The 22,784-nt window shown below is 35.1% G+C and overlaps 1 protein-coding gene across 1 annotated transcript in view; it reads right to left on the bottom strand.

The window, feature by feature from the left end:
- Positions 1-22,784, bottom strand: part of LOC134674071 (orexin/Hypocretin receptor type 1-like) — a 161,552-nt gene that overhangs the window by 15,063 nt on the left and 123,705 nt on the right. Inside the window, exons 3-6 of the mRNA XM_063532123.1 lie at positions 21,465-22,241; positions 11,902-12,049; positions 731-881; positions 285-409 (exon numbers count right to left, since the gene is read on the bottom strand). Of these exons, the coding sequence (XP_063388193.1) occupies positions 285-409; positions 731-881; positions 11,902-12,049; positions 21,465-22,166 (1,126 nt within the window). The 5' untranslated portion in view covers positions 22,167-22,241. The remainder of the gene's footprint in view (positions 1-284; positions 410-730; positions 882-11,901; positions 12,050-21,464; positions 22,242-22,784) is intronic.

Genomic DNA, 22,784 nt, shown 5'->3' with positions numbered 1-22,784 from the left:
TTCGAACAATGAGATACATCAAATACTAGATATTGAAACGATATGGATTAGATATGTCAGTGTCAAACAAGTGTCAAAAGTGACGTATTTGTTTGAAGAAACGTCAATTTTGACACTTGTTTGACACTGACATATCTAATCCATATCTTTTCTAGATCTATTAACTGACGTATCTTAAAGTTGGAATTGGGCCGTCATACTCATATATAAAAACAAGAATAATGAAACTGGTTTGGTAATGTGGGAACAGTGAACGTGTAAGCCAAGAATAGAAATTGACTTACAATTGTTCTGTCCAGTAGGCGTAGTGCATAGCTGGTGGGACTCCGAATGGCCCGGGATGTTGTCTGAGCGCCACAGCACCCGCACGATTTGGCAGTATGCGATCATCATCAGAAATAGTGGAAGCCTACAATAAGATAAAAGTTAGTACTAAAATACATCCTAACCTAAGGCATTTTAATGTACGAGTAAGATCGTGGCATGCTAAGAGTGATTGAATACAAAACGTTTTTCCTGGAAAAATTCATTATAACATTCGTTATCTTAACAAAACTAAATTAAACGATGTTTTCTGCCACTTATACCTATCAGAGTTGAATATGCAAAACAAGACTGAGTTTATTGATTTACTCTGAGGAAGAAAATTGTGTCCTATACACTCACCAGAACATCCACCTGCGACCGAGTTAACGATATAAGCAGTAAAATTCACTAGTGCTATACTTACGTATAAAGAAATACAGCCTTTATTATGCTCCAATTGAGTTCAGATTCATCTGACCACTTCGCTGAGCACTGCATGAAATACTGTTTATGCATGTCGAATCTCAAGGGGCGAGAGAGCATCTTCACTTGCAAAACTGCTAGTTCTGGCACATCTGTAAAAATAACATGTTTCAAGACAAATTCGGGTCAAAGTAAATAAGTTTGTTTACATTTTACATGTAAAATTACGAAGAAATTGGAAGAAGTTTCTGCGATGTGGTTGCGTTTTTCAGTCGAGAAATTCCTTTTGCCACTTTCCGATTGCATCATCCAATCAGCTCTGTTTGTATATTAGTGCATTGTCATCGGCATTACGGAATTATATTTCGTCACTTCATTTTTCAGATATAATTGTATATTAACCATGTAGTTTCCCTATTGTACAGGTAGCATCGCACACATTTAAGAGTAAGTATTTTGACTTAAAACTGAGAAATAGCAACTTCCGCCCACTTCCGGTTACCGCTCCCCGGCGTGGGGGGCCGCTCCGCTCTTCATTCTTTATTTGTGCGTGGTAGCGTCCACACCAAAGATGGGCATTAATCGATTAACTTTTTAATCGACTAATCAATCGATTAAAAAAGTTAATCGTCAAAATTAATCGGCGATTAATTTAATCGCGATTAATTTAGTCGACCTAACATACGATTGAAATTGAATTAATCTTAATATTAATCGATTAAATTTCTCGATTAACTCTCGATTGAAAGTAGACAGGTGGTCATTTTTGTATGTAACTAAAAATCAAAACTTCTTGCGTACACGTTAAAAACCATTCCAGTGTTATAAATGTGCTTCAATAACATAAGATGGTTACATTGGTTACTATAATAATGCGGATAACTTAGCGCGGCATCTCTAGGTAAGGGTTTAGGGCTTGTAGCGCAGGTATAAAAATTAGAAAGAGAACGACGTATGTGTATGAAAGAGCAAACACATTACTTACCTCTTATCAGTTGTTTTCTATAAGGTTTCAACTTGTCAATGCAGTAATTATTTACTACTTACATCGAACGCTACACTTACGCTCCAAACCTTTTGCGACACGGATTTAAATTTTGTGAAAATGAGTGCCATCAGTGACGATGAGGATTCTAGTAGGAATAGTTCATTAAATTCATCTGATGAACGTAGTGATTCTGTTATCACTAACACATCCAAGTTGACGATATTGGATGGCAAATTTTTTCAAAAAGAATCAGAGACACAAAGTGACAAAAGCACTATATTAACTGTGAAATGTGTAAAGTGTTTACCTAAAGTCGTGAAGATTAAGGGAGTTGCATCGACAACCTCCAACTTTTTAAGTCATTTAAAAAGAAAACACGGAGAAGTTGCTGTTGCAGAGTACCGAGAGTATTATGCAAGTAAACAGAAGAGACAACGCTTGCAAGATAATACTGCTACTGGAAGCAACGACTCAACTCATCCAACAAGCTCAAAAACGATTAATCAGACGGGGTTCGAAAATGATGTCAGAAATTTCTTTGTCCATTCGATGATTCCGTTAAATGTGGTGGAAGATCCTTTTTTTGCCACAATGTTGAATAATTTAGAAATAAAAAAGCACGGATTAAATATAATGAGCCGAAGAACACTAAGTCGTAAAATTACAGAATCTCATACACAGGAAAAAATGAACACGAAATTGCAATTGGAAGACATTGAACATGTTTGCACTGTTGTGGATATTTGGTCATGCCGCAAAAGAAGTTTTTTTGGGATGACTGTGCACTGGCTCGACTCTGAACTAAACAGGCAGTCGAAAACCCTAGCATGTCGAAGATTTGCTGGTGTCCATAACTTTGAGCGTATTGCTATGCTATTAGAAGAGCTACACACGGACTTTGCTCTAAACCCAGACAAAATCATTGCAACTGTGACCGATAACGGTTCCAACTTTGTAAAGGCATTTAAAGAATTTGGTTTGTCACTGGACTTAATAGAAAGTTTGGACTCTGACTCAGAGGAAGAAAACGCAGAAGCAGATGTTGAAGAGCACTCTGAAGATCAAAATATTGTGCTGCCTTCACATCTTAGATGTGCCGCACATACCCTGAACTTGTGTGCTGTAACGGATGCTAATCGACTTTTGAAAAAAAATAACCACACGCCTTTATCTGAAATACATCATAAAACAATTGATAAATGCAACGTGCTATGGAATGCCGCCGGACGTCCTAAAACTGCTGAGATTATACAGGATATTTTGGGCCATACACTTAGCAAGCCTGGCGTTACGCGGTGGAATAGCTTATATGACGCCATGAAGCAAATTTATTCCATTAAAGACAAAAACATACCATTGCACAGAGCTTTAGGTTATGAAAACTTTATTACTGATCGTGAGATTGATTACATTAAGGAGTATGTTGTATGCTCCGCGCCGATTGCTGAAGCTTTGGACATTTTGCAGGGGGAGAAGAATATGTACTACGGGCTTTTACTGCCTTGTTTGATGTCTTTACGAAAAAAAATAAAAAAATTGCAAAACTCCACTTTAAAATATTGCGGTGAACTTGTTCGCTGCTACGCAGAAAGCGTAGAAAGGAGATTCGAAGAGTTCTTTAAATTTTCCACTGGTGTTTCCGAACAAGCGACCATTGCTGCCTTATCCTACCCGAGATTCAAAAACAAATGGTTCCCTTGCATCACACCACAAGATCAAGAGAAAGTCAAATCGATCTTTAAGCATGTAATAGCAAGAGAAATATCAAAATTAAATGATATAAATGACGAAGGTGACGAGATAACGATTAATCAAGAAAATCCATTTTTCGATTTTGATTCGGATTCAGACAACGAAGTACAAGAAGTACTACAAAGGAACACTCCTAAAACTAGAGCCGAAACTATGATGTGCGAGTTTTTTGTGCGAGTGCGAGCGTGATATGAGTATGACAGTTTTGAATCGCTACGAGATTATCAAAACTATTTTTAAGAAGTATAATACACCTCTGCCTTTTTCAGCATCAGTAGAGCGAGTGTTCTCGTATGCTACCATGATCAACCTCCCAAAATCGAATAGGCTCTCAGATCACTTATTTGAAGAAAGAGTTGTGTTGAAAACGAACTTAAAAATGTAATTATATTCTGTATATCTTTATTATTGTTAAATGTTTTATAGTTGTTGATTTTATTGTATTAATGAAAAGTAGTTAACTTTAAATCATGTTTGATTAAAACTATTGTACCTTAAAATTTAACTGTGATTATGTTGAAATAGTTCTTGTTTTTTAAAAACCAAGGTTGATTTTTACTTTCGGTATAAGAGAATGTAACAAATTCAATAAGAAGTGAAACTCATAAAAAAGTAACTAATATGTTTAACTGTAACTTGAAAATGTCACAATGTTATGCATGTATTATTGTTATATTATATCGACGTTGATTTTGTATTATTGTTATTAAATCATGTTTGATTAAACCTATTGTACCTATTACTAAGTGAGATTTAATTATGTATATAAGTTAAGTTTCGTACAGATCAATAAAAACGAAACTGGTAAAAAAAATTACTGTAATTATGTTGAAATAATTTGTGTTTTTTAAAAACCAAGGTTGATTCTTATTTTCGGCATAAAAAATGTAACAAATTCAATAAGAAGTGAAACTCATAAAAAAGTAACCACTATGTCAAATGAAAATGTCACAATCTTATGCATTTGTTATTGTTTAATCTACGTTGATTTTGTATTAAGTATTGTTATTGAAACTTATTAATATTAGGTGAATGTTTAATAAAGAAAGTTTGATTATTTTTCTTTTTGTTTTATTAAAAAATTTAGGTAGGTAGGTAATTATTTTTATCGATGTCGACGACTCTTTTACCAACACAACCCAAGCTTGAAAACTATTTCTAACACAAATTTGTGCTGTGAAAAATACGGAAATCTTATCATTTATGGCTAAGCCTACACCCATTTTTGGGTAATTATTAGTTAGTAATTTGAATCGGCGTAAAACGTGAATAAAATACATCTTTTATGGTACATATATATTTGGTAATTTGGCTCTTAACCCTTAAATGCATAGTGAATAGTGATGCATGCAGCCTACACAACATAAACATAATATTTTATGCATAATTAGACAAATTCTATTTGTTCCTGTATATTATTTCAATAGTAAAACTAATCCATATTCCGGATTCTTACTTAAATTTACGCAGTATTTTAATTTATAAAAATTACATTTGTTTTGAGACGAAATGTCGAAAAACTTGGAAAAACCCGGAAGTTGATGATTTTTAGTAAGTACGTGGTTTTGGGCCCATTTTTCGGGGCTTGTAATAATTTTATATTTCAAAAATTTATCATAGGAATATCACAAATAGTATACCTTTCTGATGGCAGTAAGATTTTTCCTATATCTCTTACTAGTATGTAATTATATATTTACATAAAATATGATTTAGCCTATGCAACTTCCAACACTGATTTCGCAGTAAAAATCGATGCTATATTTTTTTTACCATTTTTCCTAGAACCAGGAAACAGAAAACATATATAAATTTCCGGCAAAGAGACAAAATCATGCATTTAAGGGTTAAACACCTGGGTAAGTTGAGAAACTAATAACACGTGGCATATAATACAGTGACATAAAATACTAAGCATACGTACTCTTTGTCGGTTTGTTTTATTGTTTACACAGGACTAGAAATTGCAAAATAGATAACAATCCGTTTATCCATAATTTGCCATTGTTATACGACCTTAAGAACTGTCAACATAACCCGAGATAAGAACAACCTTTAACAAAAAAAATTGCCTACAGAGCTTAAAATGCCATTATTATATCTTCGTCAGCCGGTCTATATAATTCGCACAATAGTAAGTACCTTTCGAGAGCAAATGCACGTGTTTGTTTAAAAAAATGATAATTTTGCTTTAGGTATGCCTATAGCGATTTCAGTATTTTATTGATAACAAAATGGGACGAACTCTAAAACATCCCTTTTCAAACAAAAACAAAATTCGAAGACGGTCGAAATTAATAGTCTCCAAGTGAACATACATAAAAAACCGTCTGTTACTTATACATGTTTCAGACGAATTAGGCACCTCGTCCTTTTTTTTTAAGTCGGTTAAAAAGACCATATTTATTGCTAAAATTAATCGAGAGAAAATTAATCGAACTAATTAATCGATTAAAAAAATTAATCGCCGGTAATTAGTCGACGATTAATTTAATCGTGACAATATTAGTCGGAGCTTTTCGACTAAAATTAATTAATCGTCACTTTTAATCGTTGCTCGCGATTAAGTCGGTTAATTTTAATCGTTAATCGTCAGTCGATTACATTTTGCCCAACTCGTCCACACGTCGGTCTAGTTGCCGAAGTGTTGGGCACAAGACTACATTGCTTTTTAATAACGATCTTCGTTTCGTGCTATGGTGTTAGATGTGAGATTACATTTTATTCGTTGCGCAATATGATATTTTGTTATTAAATTCGTTGTGCAATCCTTTAACTTGAAGGACATACATACATCCTGGAGGTTAGTCGAGAACTAACACGAAGGAATAAATCATCCTGGGGGTTGGTCGTGAACCAACACGAAGGAACAAATCATCCTGGGGGTTGGTCGTGAACCAACACGAAGGAAAGTCTGTTCGTATTTCGAACACCGATCGTTGCGCCTTGGGGTTGGTCGTGAACCAACACGAAGGCTTAAGATCGAACAACACACAACGAAAGAAAGGGCCTAGATATTCATATTAGCGCATTTTTAATAGTAATTATATTTTGTGAGAAATGTATTGCCATTAAAATGGAAATTATAATTGTACTATAGAGCCGAGGGAGGCTTTCTTTTTATTTGGTTTTAGATGGCCCAACATATGAAATATAATTGAATTTCTACTATCCAATTGTCTGAATAAATTTTACTCACACCTAACCCATAGTACGGTAAGTAGGTACTTAAAAAAAGTATAAGAAAAAGAATCCGAATGCGCCCAGAGGTCGAATGTGAATCCACACGAGATTATATCTCTCAAATTTTATAATTAACACAATAGTACATTGTTTTTATACTACCCCACATAAATAATATTAATACAGTGGGTAGATATAACTTGTCTCTAAAAGTGGGAATCGCTAGGTGTACCTAGGTATGGGGTATGTACCTAGGTATATCACGTCAGATTACTATTGTAAGTTTAATTTTGCTGACGTATAATATTTGATGTATGAAATTAAACAAATGAAGTGGTGCCCTGGCAGTGCATACATTTTGGTGACGATTTTTTAATTTATACAGATACAGAGACAGATAATATTATTAGTCAATATTGTTATGGGCGATGAAACTTTAACAACTTCGGTTTACCCTTATATTAAATGGTATAAAAATGAGTACCTTCATAAAAATATGCTTATCGAGGTCGCTTATAGGCGAAGTCAGTAAATAGGCAGTTTTTTATCTGTTTGAAAATTAGTTTTTATAATTAAATTTTTAATCATTCAATTATAATAAGTATCTTTACCTAATTCAATTGAATTAGAAGAAGATGAGTATTCATCATTATTTATCTAATAAACCCACTAAAACAATCTGTGAGTACTGAATACGAAACACTACGCCTTTTCTTCATGAATACAAGAAATCATGTCGAAGCTGACAAAGTGTCAAGCACCATTAGAGTATCATCCATTTGAGTTAATAAATTTAATGATAAAGCAGTTTTCTGTACATTTTGGCGTGTTACATATGTGAAGATATCTCACAGATATTTATTGTTTATGGTTGTAAATAATGGGTAACTATTAGGTTAATACCTATTCATACATTCATTTGATTTTATGTAAACAACAAAACGATTATATAAACGATAAAGGATTACCTACCCTCAGATCATACACTTAAAATATTATTTTTAACTAAGTAGGTGTAATAGAAACCGTTAAAAATTAATGTATGTATGGTATGGTTCAACTGTCATGACCGACATGGTCATGGTCATGGTAGTCTTTCAGCCATCTTCAATACGAGGGAACCTACTATGCAATACGTTTTTGCAATGTTTAAAATATAGGTACCTACCTACATATCATAAATTTAGTATTCGTGGGTAGTTGGTGGGAACCCACTAATTGCACTTATTTTTCTATGTAACCATACCACTGTGTCACATAGCACATGTTATTAATTAGGCATCACATTCATAATATAAATCATGGCGTTAAGATGAAATCACTAAATAGAATATTTATTTTCTAAACTCGCAATACAACCACAGCCAGTAGCGATACAGCAAAAGCAATATAATTATTATGCCATTAAGTGTGTGTTTTTAACACATTTTAAAAATATACAAGTAAAGTGCGTCTCACAATATTAATTCGTTCCCGACGGAGCGAATATTTGGATACAAATCATAAGTTTTGAGGCTAGATGCTTAATACCTGAAATTCTGTGAATTGAATTGTTATCGTGGTTGATTGCTGTACCTGTTTCGTTGGCCCTGCGGGAATAGACGCTGCAACACCAATATTTGTGCAAATATCCAATCGTGTCTTGCTGTCAATATTCTTAAAATATAATAAAAAGATTCATCTCAGGTATCTTTATTTAAATGTAAAGACTCCTCACATGGAGTCAGATACAGTACCTAAACTAATTACAAAATAATGATGACATGTTTATGTGCAATAAAGTTACATACATACATACATACATGATGTTTATTGTACGCTGTCTTTACCTAATCAGATTTAAATGATTATTATTATACACTTCAATAGCTCGAATACTAGTAAGAGGAATATACATATACACTCATCTTTATAGGCATGTAATATGAGCGCAATACTAAACATTTGAGTTTGGGTAAAACATGATCTTGTTGAAAAGATTAGTACGAAAGTTGAGTAACAGTAATCCTATAAATTATTATTATTTTAATATACCTTTGGCGATGCCACTCAGCATAGTTCGTGACTGAACCGAAAGCATTATTTTATTATGCAAGTTCATATACATATTTTCTATATTCCACGAACATGATGGATTTTTAATTTTGACAAATAAAATAAAATTTGATTTGATAAATATCAAAATATTTCTTTTTTTTTTTCTCGGATAGATCAGAGGACTTAACGACGTTAGACAGGTTATTAGTATATACATACATAATATAATATATATTATGTATATACATAAAAGAAAAAAGAAAATAACTCAACAACAACAAGTTGAAAATCTTGTAACGCGCTAGGCCGCGCAGCAGGAGCTGCTGTAAGTCGACATGTGGGCATGCGCCTAATAACTGAATTTTCTCATTGTCGCCGTCTGCTCAGAGAACATCGTTAACAGGATGAGTCGTGAAGACGGACATCACGCGGCCAACGCGTCACAAGCGCCAAGACGCGGGGAACGATATCACAGCTACAGCGTATCTTGTCCCGATGTCTGGAGGAGGTAACGCTGGGTTGTATCATTAACCTAAATTACGTCCTTTTTCGTTATTGCTCGTAGACGAGCCTGTATTTTCATATTTCATATCAATACTAATATAAGTCGGTACCGAGGATAAGGACCGCTATTGAACTTTAATACAAAAGAGACCTTTTGTGTACTTTCAAAAAAGGACACTTTATGAGTTTATAAAACTTTTTCAAATCGAATTAAAGTTAATAAAGTTGACCACGAATTGTATACAATTTTAGTCGATTATGATTATGAACAACACATTGGAACGGGATTATTAGATTTTGTTTTAACATTCTATACGTAAAAAAAAAAAAAAAGAAAAGAACCTAGCTGTACCTAATATGTACATGTAACATTTGATGAACTTGCATCAATAAATTACCTTCGTGCTTTTAAATGCTTTATAGTTCAATTCACACAATACACTTATGTAGAATATTATATAAACAATATTAAACTTGGTGTGCAAACTACGCAGGTGGGCTACACTGCGTTCGATATATAGTGATAAATATTTTACTAGTTGATCGCCTAAAGGGTTAAAAACGCAACCCATTAACACAGCTGTTTGCTAAAGCATTGATTTATTTTGGGTCAGTTTAGTTTACCATACTTCTGGATTCCTTTAGGACAGCAGTCAATAAATCAGGAAAAATACTATCATTGTTTTTTCATGAAAAATGATCAAAAGATCGTATTACTTTAAAACAGATTTGGTTAAGTTAAAGGACTGCTAAATTCCGGTTTTGAATCGTATCACTTATTACACCAAAATATGGTACATTTGGGACACTAAGTTAAAACCCAAATACAACTGAACAAAATAAATTCCAAAGGAAAAAATAAAATAAAAAATAAAGTCCATATACTTATATCTATATATAATACATTATACATAAATATACGACGATGGCGATTAATGTATAGTCTATTGTTTTGCAATATTTAACGTTTTTATAATTATCTCGTACTACTTTGGCCAAATATTTTGCATATTTTTATTTGGCCTTTGGCATACGAAAGGCCAAATAAAAATATGCATTCCGGATTAGCACCATGGTTAACATAAACAAATAAATTTCAACTGAATGACTTATTCTACTTCGTACCAAGATAGATATAATTTGTCTTTAGTGTTTCACTATATTGCTTTTTTTACAATATATTGCTGATGTCAGTGCGTTGTGTACGTAACGTATAGTACCTATTTAAAAATACTGCGGTTATTGGCATATAAATTGAGAAAAACCAAAATGCTTCGGGACGCCCGGGCGTCGTTCATGCGATAGTTAAGAGAAATATCCTAACTTGGACCAAACACAAAAAATAGTAATTAGTAAATAAATAAAAAGATAAAAGAAAAAGACAATTAAAACTTTTATCTTATTTCAACCAAAACTTATATCTCTAAACATCTACATGGTTAATATACAATTATATCTGAAAAATGAAGTGACGAAATATAATTGATGATCAAACGAACTTCTTGAAGTGAAGTTCGATCGAAATTATATGAGTCACTTCATTTGAAGATATAATATAAGATCCCCCCCGCCCTAGAACCCTGATATAAGTTTTGGTTCCTGCCTTCTCTAAAAATAATGAAGAGCGGAGCGGCCCCCCACGCCGGGGAGCGGTAACCGGAAGTGGGCGGAAGTTGCTATTTCTCAGTTTTAAGTCAAAATACTTACTCTTAAATGTGTGCGATGCTACCTGTACAATAGGGAAACTACATGGTTAATATACAATTATATCTTCAAATGAAGTGACTCATATAATTTCGATCGAACTTCACTTCAAGAAGTTCGTTTGATCATCAAATATCTCGTATTTCTACTCAGGCAGCGAGAAGTGGATCAAATTTAATTTTAAAATATTGTTACAAATAAACTTGGGTACTTATAAACATGAGACAGACAAATATAATAAATACGGAGTGAACTTAAGTAACAGCGTGTAAAATAACAACAAATATATAAATAAAAAATAGCTTCTAAATTTTTTACGGGAAGCTAGCACTTTAAGAAAGTTGTGTGCTGTGAACCATTTGTTATGAAGGAGCATTTCACTTGCTTTCCAAACTTCCGAAACAGAAGCTTGGCTTACTGCAAAAGTTGGCGCAGTTATCAAAATGTTGGTTCCTAGGGGAATCTCCAAACTTTCATAATGAATTTCTAGTGAATTTCAATATTTTGTTGATTCTGGATATTTCCATCTCAGTTCCATACCGTGTTTTAAAATACCACTTCTTTGTCTTGTTTAACCATTCAGTATAATAGCGAAATTAGTTAAGGCTTTTTGGTAAATAAAGTTTTAAATTCAAACGGTAATTCCATCTCGACAAAGATCTCTCGTTGTCTGAGTACCCACAACACAACAAGCCTTCTTGAGCTTACTGTGGGACTAGGTCAATCGGTGTAAGAATGTCCTATAATATTTATTTATTACAAGCTTTTATTTAGTTTCACCTGACCGTTGTCTGAATGTCTGTCTGTCGGTCTGTAATCAATCTTGCAAGTTAAATTTGATCCACTTTCCGGTTTCCGATTGAGCTGAAATTTTGCATACGTAAGTCGGGTGACAATGCAATATTATGGTGTCATCGAGCTGATCTGATGATGGAGACCGGAGGTGGCTATAGGAACTCTGTGATAAAACAACGAAACCTAATTTTTTCTCAAAGTTAACTTACTGAAAAGTAAAGAAATGAGCCAGATGATGAGTATGGCGGTCTTGGCGCGGCCGGTGGTGGATTTGAACTTGAGCGGGAAGCAGATGGCGTACCAGCGGTCCACGGAGATGAATGTCAGCGTGAGCACTGACACCGTCACCGACACCGACTGTGGAAACACGGCGTTATGAGGCTCAGAACAGATATCTAAAAATATAATCTTAATTAAGTAATATGGTATAGTATAGTCTTAATTAATTAAGTTATAGTGCTGATAAAATAAGCAGCATCTCAAGACAAGAAAGTTCATGTAGATAACGTCACAGGGGTCTGTGGGGTGTTATAAGTTCGACCGCTGTTCAGTGTTGTTTATCTGTGGTACCGCAGGCCATAAAACGGGCTGTTTATTCCAATTGTTTTTTCCTCAAATACATCATACAATTTCATCTATTATAAAATACTTAATGCATAAATTACAGATGTAGTGCATAACTAATTATTTTCCTTCGTATTTACCCGGAAACGTACGAACGTGTTTTGCTATTTTAGTCAGTCTCGGTACAGAAAGTACTGAGGTTGATTGAAGTAGCATGACAAATACGAACGTTTCTGAGAAACAACGAAGAAAAACAATTATGCACTAAATCAATCAACGTTATATTCAAAATATCACAATTTAGATGTCATTTTGATGTCAGTACACGTTCGAATTGGCCTGTAAGCTTCGTACTAAGAAGCACTTAACCTCGGTCTAATTATCGCCGGGACATTAAAGGCCGAAACAAATTTACCCGCAGTTCACAAAACTACGATAAAGAGTCGTGTCAACTTGACAAGTGGTGCTTACTCGCCAACTAATTACTGTCGTTACACTGGCTGTAAACATTAATTTATGTTGATTATTAACAACGTGGCCTAGTAGAAAACCTACGGACACAGGTGACTGAAATTACAGAGTAACAGTTTCTTACAATTGTTTTGTAGGATGCCATTGCCATGCAGATGCAGTCGTGCATACGACGAGTGGCAGATGCGACGCACATGTAGGAAATGCTATGTATATACATATATACCAAAAAAGATATGAAGTTGTTGCTGTGAAAGTTTAGAGATTGCACGCATGACAGCTGTTGTAGTTTGGTATCTTTTCGACAGCATTTACGGGTTGCGCGATACATCTAGCGTCAAGCAAGAAAATGTGTCAAAAGGCTTTCATCAAATCTTAGCATTAAAGGACTTTAAGAGGTTGACGGTTATCAATTCGACGAAATCTATTTTTATAAATATCACCCCATTTTTAATTCGTTGCAAGTACCATACCAAATGTGTGATAAATAAAAAAAAAACAACGGGGTGCACTCCGGGAGTGCCGGCAGAAGTGAAAACTCAACGACATTGTAACTCAGAATATTAATAACAGCGCCATCTCGTGCAAAATATCTGCAGCATTATGTATGACTTGACTTGACTTACTACATTTATATTACACCAGTTTGACGAGGGAAACTCACTAGATGGCATTTAAATCAAAAAACAATGACATTGTCCGTCACACATGACGTCGTCCCGCCTTACGCGTTACGCTGTCTCGAGTTTAACATTTTTTCTCCACCTCAAAAAGTGCACAGCGCCGCTAAAGAAGTTTTCACTTCAAAAAACACAACACAAAGATTTGTAGAAGACACACACAGTATTAGAATTAATATTTTGACAATGCTGCCAGCATCTACGGCACCATGCCGCAGGTGGATATTTTATAATCTTTTATTTTAAGTTTAGTTTTATTTATTTTTAGATATAGTTTAAGTTTTGTAGGTTAGTTATTTAATTATGTTTTTTTTAAGTATGTATATTAAGTACGTATGCACTAATAAATCATCTAATAACTTTAAAAAAAAAAAAAATATTTTGACTATTCCTTAAGTCCCTACCTACTTCTAGAATAAGCACGCATTATGAACGTTTACTTTGTCACGTTACAATAATTTTGGTAAAAACGTTTGTAAGAACACGAAGGAAAGTTTGTTCTAAGAACAACATGGAATAAATTTCGTACATGCGATGAATATTTAGCACGCGGATTTAACACCGTATGAAAACGAAGTGTTAATGTATCCTTCAAATATGTTAATTAATCTTTTGAGACTTCTGACTTTATACTGTATTAATTACATGCTTATTCATATGTGACGTCCCACAGTAAAGGTACTTTATGGCGGCTGGCGCTTACGCTATTATTAACGCCGCTCCAATATTATTGCGGCGCTATCTGACGTAAACGCCAGCCGCCATAAGGTACCTTTTGCCGTGGAAAGTCACATATTCTGCGGATGTTGCGGAGCATACTCGCGTAAGGATTTAATACGTAAATAAAATGTAGGAACTTAATGATATACTTAATATAATTAATGATGTAATTTACTTGACATTTGGGAAACATAAAAATGTTATGTTAACGTATATATAACGGTGAATAGGATATTTTAATAATGAGAATATAATTAAATATACATCGAACGTCAGAATGATTAGTTAATTTGGAGTAATTAAAAGAGACTTGTGACATTGTAATTAATTACTTAATCTGCTAAATATATGTTATTTTATTTTATTTTTTATACGGTTAATATCGTGTATTTTCGTAATACTGGTTTTATGTAAGCTTTAAAAATATATATAAATATTAACCTAGCAAATACAACTTAACGTATAGAGATTATTTATGTAAAGCTTTCAAAGTTTGTCTAAACAAAATAACAAAACCTATTAAATTTACTTACAAACTATTTTGCTTATACAAATTTAGTTTGAGGCGAAAACTTTAAGACCGTAGTTCTAATAACAATACTTAGTAAGATATTCAAGTTTAGTTCAAGTATAAGTCCGTGTTAAAATAATATTTTCAAGCCTAAATATTATATGGATAAGACGTAGTGGTCGAAGCAAATCCACTCAATCATCAGTCCGACGACCGGTCTGACCTAGTGACCTAGTGCATAGTGACCCTGCCTGTGAAGCCGACGGTCCTAGGTTCGAATCCTGGTAAGGGCATTTTATTTATGTGATGAACACAGATATTTGTTCCCGAGTCACGGGTGTTTTCTATGTATTTAAATATTTATATATTATATGTGACGTCCCACAGTAAAGGTACTTTATGGCGGCTGGCGCTTACGCTATTATTAACGCCGCTCCAATATTATTGCGGCGCTATCTGACGTAAACGCCAGCCGCCATAAGGTACCTTTTGCCGTGGAACGTCACATATACTTACATCTTTGTCTAAGTACCCACAACACAAGCCTTATTGAGATTACTGTGGAACTTAGTCAATTTGTGTCCTATAATATTTATTTATTTATCAGTTAATTCAAATACCTTAGCCCCATGTCCAAAACGATAAACACCACTTAATCCAAGCTTTAGGCGGATTAGCTTGCGAGTTGATTAATAATTATTTCTATTAGTAAATAGAGGTCACAATAGCCTTAAACTCCTTAACAAATGCTTCAAACAATAATTGATTGTCAACTTTGATTGTGAACGGCATGTTAACTCGGTTCTTGAAGTGTCTATTGATTTAGTTTTTATTAAATTTGTACTTATTGCCATAGCGAGTCTTAATTTACAATGACACAATTCATGGAGAAAAATGAGAAAATGACCATTTTACGTCGATTCGTCGAACTCTCGCGGCTCTCAGTGTTTTTGGTTGAAGAAATGTCACTTTTGACACTGGCAGATCGGTATCGTGCCGCTGTGACTTCTTATAAGCATTGTTTGAATCCGGCCGTCGATTAGTTGTTTTATGTCCACGAAGACAATGAAGATGAATGGAAATCGAGGGGGAGGCCTTTGCCCAGCAGCAGTGGGAAGGCTTATAATAATAATAATAATGTCCACAATACGGCAAGCTAAAGTGGACAAGATTTTACTTTGAATCGCAGGTAAACATGGAAAATCGGTATTTGACAAATAGAACGTTGATTTGAACACAAGTTTAAGAATTGTATGATGTGGTTGGCAACCTTAACACAAAATAGGTAACTACGAGAAACCAATTCCTAATAGTTTAAAAATCGATGAGGATCCATGTTTCCTCGAGATTTAAAGTCAGGACTAGACTGAGGTTAGGTTTACCTCATAGACTAGACGGTTATAGGAATCCTCTAGACGGAGTTTAGAGCAATTATTTCATGCAACCGATGCTGCCAAAAATGCGGGGGTGCGCGGGACGAGGTGAGTCAAGTCCCGTGCCGTGATTGGTCCGTTCAAACGACGAACGAGTTCACGGACGTCACACAAAGACACTTTCGACTCGAACATGGAGTAAAATTACCGTATGCATGGCAGAGGGGGTAGCGCGACTATGCTCAGTCTGGAGGATGTTTTGTCTGTGGTTTACCTTTAGGCGAATTCTACTGTCCCATTCAATCATGCTCCAGATTGTTAAGGATGAAACCCAGTCTCTTCAATTACCGGAACCTATTCAATCCGACCGCCGCTTTTACGCTACGTCTTACGTAGGCGAACAACGCGCGAACGCGGCGCGGCGCGGCGCGGCGAAAGCGGCCGCCGCCGCGCCGCGCCGCGCCGCGCCGCCTGACATTCGCGTGCAAATCGCGCCGCACCGCGTTCGCAACGAGATCGCTTACGTAGGACACTTCTATGGGCATCAAAGGATTGATTTCGCCGCGCCGCGTTCGCGCGTTGTTCGCCTACGTAAGACGTAGCGTTAGCCTCGTCTAACGAGACAGGTATATTGCCTACAAAGCTGAACTTAGGTCTGAATCCAGGTAAATTTGGTTGGCTGGTAGAGAATGCTTTAAGGCATTAAGTCCGCCATTTGTACCTTCATGTATTGTGCAATAAAGATTAAAATAAATAAATAAATAAATTTATATGTGAGGCATTGCTATTAATATAATATAATTATAGTGTCATGGTCAACATAAGAAGTCAAGTTTGTGAAATAAATAAACAACCAAATAGGTACATTTATGACACTAATTTTCAAGGCGTCTTCACAACAATGCCTTTTATAATATGATGCTTCAAAATGGCAGAAACTAGTGACAGGTAATAGACTACGAGTCAACTCATATATTTTATAAAATAATCATAAGTAAAAGAAAGTATAAATCAAAGGTTAAACTTTTTATACCTCATTAATTATCCTTACAGAAATAACAAAACAACATACTAAAAACTTCATAACGACCACTCAAAACAAACCGGATGAATTCGAACCAAAATTAAGGCCATGCTATGTAGCCTATGTATACTCGTTCATAATGGACCGGGGATTATGTATTCATGTCTTCGTTTTAAGTCGCGTGAGTGACTGTTTTATTTACTGGAAGGACATTTACGTATAATAATTAATTGTATTCGTTGCTAGTATTCAGTTTTTACGTTTTTAGGCAAAGTTAAGGGAGTACCTTTTTCAGATTCACTGGATTTTGCGTAGGTACGGTAAGGTACGGGCAATTGTAAAAAAAAAGCGGCCAAGTGCGAGTCGGACTCGCGCATGAAGGGTTCCGTAACAGCAAGTAACATAATAAAATTGCGGTTTACGGTTTATGACGTATTAAAAAAAAACTACTTACCAAATCTTGTTCAAACCAATTTTCGGTGGAAGTTTGCATGGTAATGTACATCATATATTTTTTTTAGTTTTATCATACTCTTATTTTAGAAGTTACAGGGGGGGGGACACACATTTTACCACTTTGGAAGTGTCTCTCGCGCAAACTATTCAGTTTAGAAGAAAATGATATTAGAAACCTCAATATCATTTTTGAAGACCTATCCATAGATACCCCACACGTATGGGTTTGATGAAAAAAATTTTTTTGAGTTTCAGTTCTATGTATGGGGAACCCTAAAAATGTATTGTTTTTTTTCTATTTTTGTATGAAAATCTTAATGCGGTTCACAGAATACATCTTCTTACCAAGTTTCAATAGTATAGTGCTTATAGTTTCGGAACAAAGTGGCTGTGACATACGGACGGACAGACAGACAGACAGACAGACAGACATGACGAATCTATAAGGGTTCCGTTTTTTGCCATTTGGCTACGGAACCCTAAAAACAACGGGTTGCACTCCGGGAGTGCCGACAGAAGTGAAAACTCAATGACTCGTCCAAAATGTCTGCAGGGGCCGATTTTTGAAATTCGACCCCTCGATTTCGTGTATTTCGTTCAATAATATCTGCACTACTATGCATTTAAATTCTACTAATAGAATTGAAAACGAGTGGTCAATACAACTCGATTCCAAATTTCTATCGCTCTTATTTCAAAAATTAGCATTTCGCCGTTTTCCACCGATTTTCGAGTGACGAAATCGAGCAATCGAATTTCAAAAATCGGCCCCCTGCACTATGTACTCGTATAATTGACCCATCCTCCTTTCTATTGAAAAACTTTAGTTCCGAAATTGCTGGCCAGTGAGCTTAAATTTGTAGCGTTAATTGTTTAAAATTCGAATAGAAATTGTAAAGTTACCTTGCAGACCTCGCATCTAAATATTTGGTCATGATATTTTGAGTTTTATTCACCAGTACTAGAGTTCACTTTTATTAGAGATTTCATCAAGATATAGCTTTATTGAATTATATTTGAGTGATATAAAGTTAGAATGTAACTGTGAGATCCTCGTATTTCAGCCCGTACAAGATTAGAACATTGAGCTTTATTGCTTAATATAAAAGTCCAGTTTTAAATAATTGACCTGATTATGATACGTTTTGACTAAAGTTCTTTGGTGAATAACATTGTCCGTGACACAAGACGTCAGCGTTACATTACGTTACGCGTTACGCTGAATCGAGTTTATCATTTTTACCCCACCTCAAAAAGTGCTCAGCGCCGCTAAAGAAGTTTTCACTTCAAAAAATAACAGATTCAGAGTTAATTAAACGCGTGAATGGATTTATTTACTTATAAATTGGATCTGATCCATAACGGTAGTATCAAACATTCACATTCCAGTTTTTAACATAATAACTTGACTTATTTATCTTCTATGTATAAAATCCATACTATTTTAATACTATAATCTAATAATATTATAAATGCGAAAGTCTGTCTGTCTCTCTGTCTGGTAACTCTTCACGCTTAAACCGCTGAACCTATTTAGTTGAAAGGCATAGAGATATTTTGAGCCACGGGGAAGGACATAGGATAATCATCCTTAAAGAGAATGAAAAGGGGGGATGGAATTGAGAGAGTTAATGAATTGCCTGATCACTGATTATTTAATCTGAAAATTTTACAGTTTTATCGTGAAATAATAAAACGGGTCTAGAGAAATACAATTCTAAAAGTTTATAAGTCAACATTTAAACAGTTGAGCCACGCTGTTGCATCGGGTGTGAGTCGCAGCAGGTCTTCTCTAGCTCCAGTGTATGAGTGCAGAGGGCAGCGTTCGATGATGTGTTCTATAGTTTGGATGTCCTCGCCGCATTCATACAAGGCTGAATCACTGATTGAAACTTATGCTCAAATTGAATGATTGCTATTACACTTTATTCAGGCCCTATGCTTACATTAGCAACAGTTACTGATTCCACGCAGACGAAATCGCGGGCAAAGCTAGATCTATGTAAATACGTCTGTCCTGACTGACGGACTCATCAACGCGTAGCCTAAACTACAAAAGTACTGAATCTAATAAAGTAACATTTATAATGTGTACGAGAAACAGAGAGCTATTTTATTGAAAAAAACCGGCCAAGTGCGAGTCGGACTCGCGTTCCAAGGGTTCCGTCCATTAAGTCCGACTCACACTTGACTGCACATTTTTCTGTCATCTACAGATGACAAACTATTTTGTGTTTTTTTTTCTGGGGGGGGGACTGGTAATTTTTTGAATATTTTCTTGAATTACTCCTAAACTGTTAATCCTAAAATTATAAAAAAACATTTATATTTAAGATCGTCACAATGAGCTCTTTCATTTGATATGCAACATGATATAGTTTGAAAAACTTTGTTTTTTTAATTTTCTCATTTACCTCCCAAAAGTGGCCTCCAGGTTTAAAATTCATTTATTTACGTTACCATGTCCGTCTTTGTGTCACAAACTTACATAATAATGTGCACCAAATTTCAACTTAATTGGTCCAGTAGTTTCAGAGAAAATAGGATGTGGCAGATGGACAGACAGACGCACGAGTGATCCTATAAGGGTTCCGTTTTTTTCCTTTTGAGGTACGGAACCCTAAAAATATTTTATTAAAGTTATTCCAGCGTTTTTCTAAAATTCATCTTCTATGCTCTTGATTGAGGAAATTAAAACTTCGTAGATTGACATTGTAACATACAAATATTAGGAATTACACACCAATATAAAAATCCACGCAAACGAAGTCGTGGGAAACAGCTAGGGTTGAAAGTTTGTCATTTGTTGCCAAATTACTAACCCAATTGCAATTAAATATGTGCAGCAAAAATAACAAAACCAAATACCTAAATACGTAGAGCCCACGACTCCAATAGGTACTTAAGTTCCGTGACAGAACACAAAAAGCTGATTCTACTAGATTAAAAATCTGGTTGTTATCTTAAGCACCCTGTGACGGTTCGGTATTACCTAACGTTCCGTCCATCTTCTTCTTCTTCTTCTCACATTCTTAGGTAAAGTAGTTTTGTTTTTAGGGTTCCTTACGTTTTAGGCTAGTACTTGGGTTCTATGGAATCTTGTGCTTTAGATATATGGGTTAGGAGGGTTTGGCTGTAGGGTATTTTAGAGAGAGTCAATCTTGACCGTTACAACCCCCGCATGTAAAAATATAACCTCACAAAACGCCGCGCTATCCTCAGCAACTTTTGGCCTCGTATGTAACTTCCATGGGTAAATCTCTTGTTCAAAGATACAAAGTATCCTGAATAGATAAACCCCTATTCCCAAGAAAGTTGTAACGATCAAAGATACGAGTAAGAGGAAAGGCGAGGGCCATCATTTCTTTATTTGAAAAAAAAAAATGCGGGATTTAATTGAACTTCCAGTTCCGTAGGTTTGTAAACAAAGGAATGCCTAAGACGAAAAAGTGGGCAAGTGTGAATCAGGCTTTATTTGGATATTAAGAAAATATTGAATATTCTTCGGAAAAGCTATCAGATATTTATATTTCAATAGAAACAAAAGAATCAAAAAGCAAAAAAAAACTAAACGAAAACGCACATAGCGGATATTATTTATTAACTTTAAATCATTTGCCAGTGTGTTTCGGAATTGAATAAATGCAGGATTGCAATTTAAAAGAAAATTATGGCAATTATTGAATCGAATATTCAATGAGTCTCTCTTCTAAGATAGACAGATACACGAGTGTTATTTTAATTACTGTGCTCTTGTTACACAGAGCAGTGTGGAACCCTAAATTTAAATGTTTAAGAAGTCGCTAATGAGAAAACTTTTTTTACTGGAGCCCGAATTCTTCGTACCATGATAATTTACACTGAGGACAATTTATGTGTTCTGCTTAATCTTCTATTGTTTTCATGTATAATTGTTATTTTAGGTCTTAATAATATTTAAAAATATATAAATAAAGGCAAATAGGAATCTTACCTGAGAGTACAGCACTATTCGACACATGGCAGTGCCAAAGAACCAGGTTTCCGTCACGTCCCATAATACTGTTGGAGGCAGACATATCAAGATCACCATGAAATCAGCCACCGCAAGATTCACGATGAAATAGTTGGTCACAGTCCTCATCGAATGATTCCTGTACACCGCTATACACACTAGAGCGTTCCCAATCAGACCAATCACAAACACTATCGCATGCGTTGTTATGAGCACCCATTCGAATGGCCGCGGAAATATGTACTCCTGTAACATTTCTATGTACTCATCTCTTGTCATATTGCAATAGTCCTGATCTCCGGGGCAAGCTGTTGTTGAATAGTTGTCAACTTCCGTCGTTGTGCTATCTTCAGCCATGATTCTTTCAAATTCTATGTCGCTTCGATTTGAAACCATTTTATCTTTATCGTAGATTTCGTTTCTTAAACTATCTGTATCTTCTTCCAAATATTCTGTGTTATTAATTTCTTTTCTTTCTTTTTCGACGTGTCTTTGTGTTCTGTAAATAGTGTCCCTTTCGAGGTAATCATTTAAGTCTATTCTTGTATTACTATCTAGGAATTCATTTAATATAGTTAAATTGCTTTTGTTGCTGTTCAAGCTCTCTGAACTAACACACAGGTTCCATACAATAATCATAATGACTTTACTAAGCCGAGAATTAGCCCGCGACACCATCATGAAATTGTTATCTGGTCATTTTTCTCCCATAATCCAAGTTCAAAGTTTCTCTGCTAACTTCTGCGCTTCGCCCATCTGTGAAAGGAAATTCTAATTAAAACAATGGTTCAAGTGTTCAAGTTTGTGAGAACTTTAAAAATGAATGCCATTAGGGAAGTCAGAAATACAGTACACATATTGAAAACAGAACAAAACATTTCGGTCACATTTTATTTACTTACTTACACATTATAATCTTGAAGAAATATTAATTTAGGTACTGCTTGAATTCTCACAGCTAGGGTAAAACTAAGATCATAATTTGAGTGTTTCTTTTTGGTTTACGTATGATGTTGTTAATGTTAAGCTGCCACCGCGGGCGGCGCTTGCAACTCTAATCAGGGCCCTATTTCACCAACGTGACAAATGTCACATTTGTCGACATCACTGTTACTGACGTCACAGGCCTCCATAGGCTACGGTAACCGCTTACCATCAGACGGGCGGTGTGGTTGTTTGCCACCAACATGTTAATTTAAAAAAAAACTCCACTATATCGCCAGTAAATAAGTACAACTTATTTTGCGAAGCTAATGATAATTGTCACAAGAAATACGACAATTGTCACGAAATTCCGAC

The sequence above is a fragment of the Cydia fagiglandana genome, chromosome 19 (assembly GCF_963556715.1).
Source record: "Cydia fagiglandana chromosome 19, ilCydFagi1.1, whole genome shotgun sequence".
Classification (NCBI taxonomy): domain Eukaryota; kingdom Metazoa; phylum Arthropoda; class Insecta; order Lepidoptera; family Tortricidae; genus Cydia; species Cydia fagiglandana.
The sequence above is the reverse complement of the archived record's forward strand: the minus strand, read 5'-3'. Positions and strand labels throughout refer to the sequence as shown.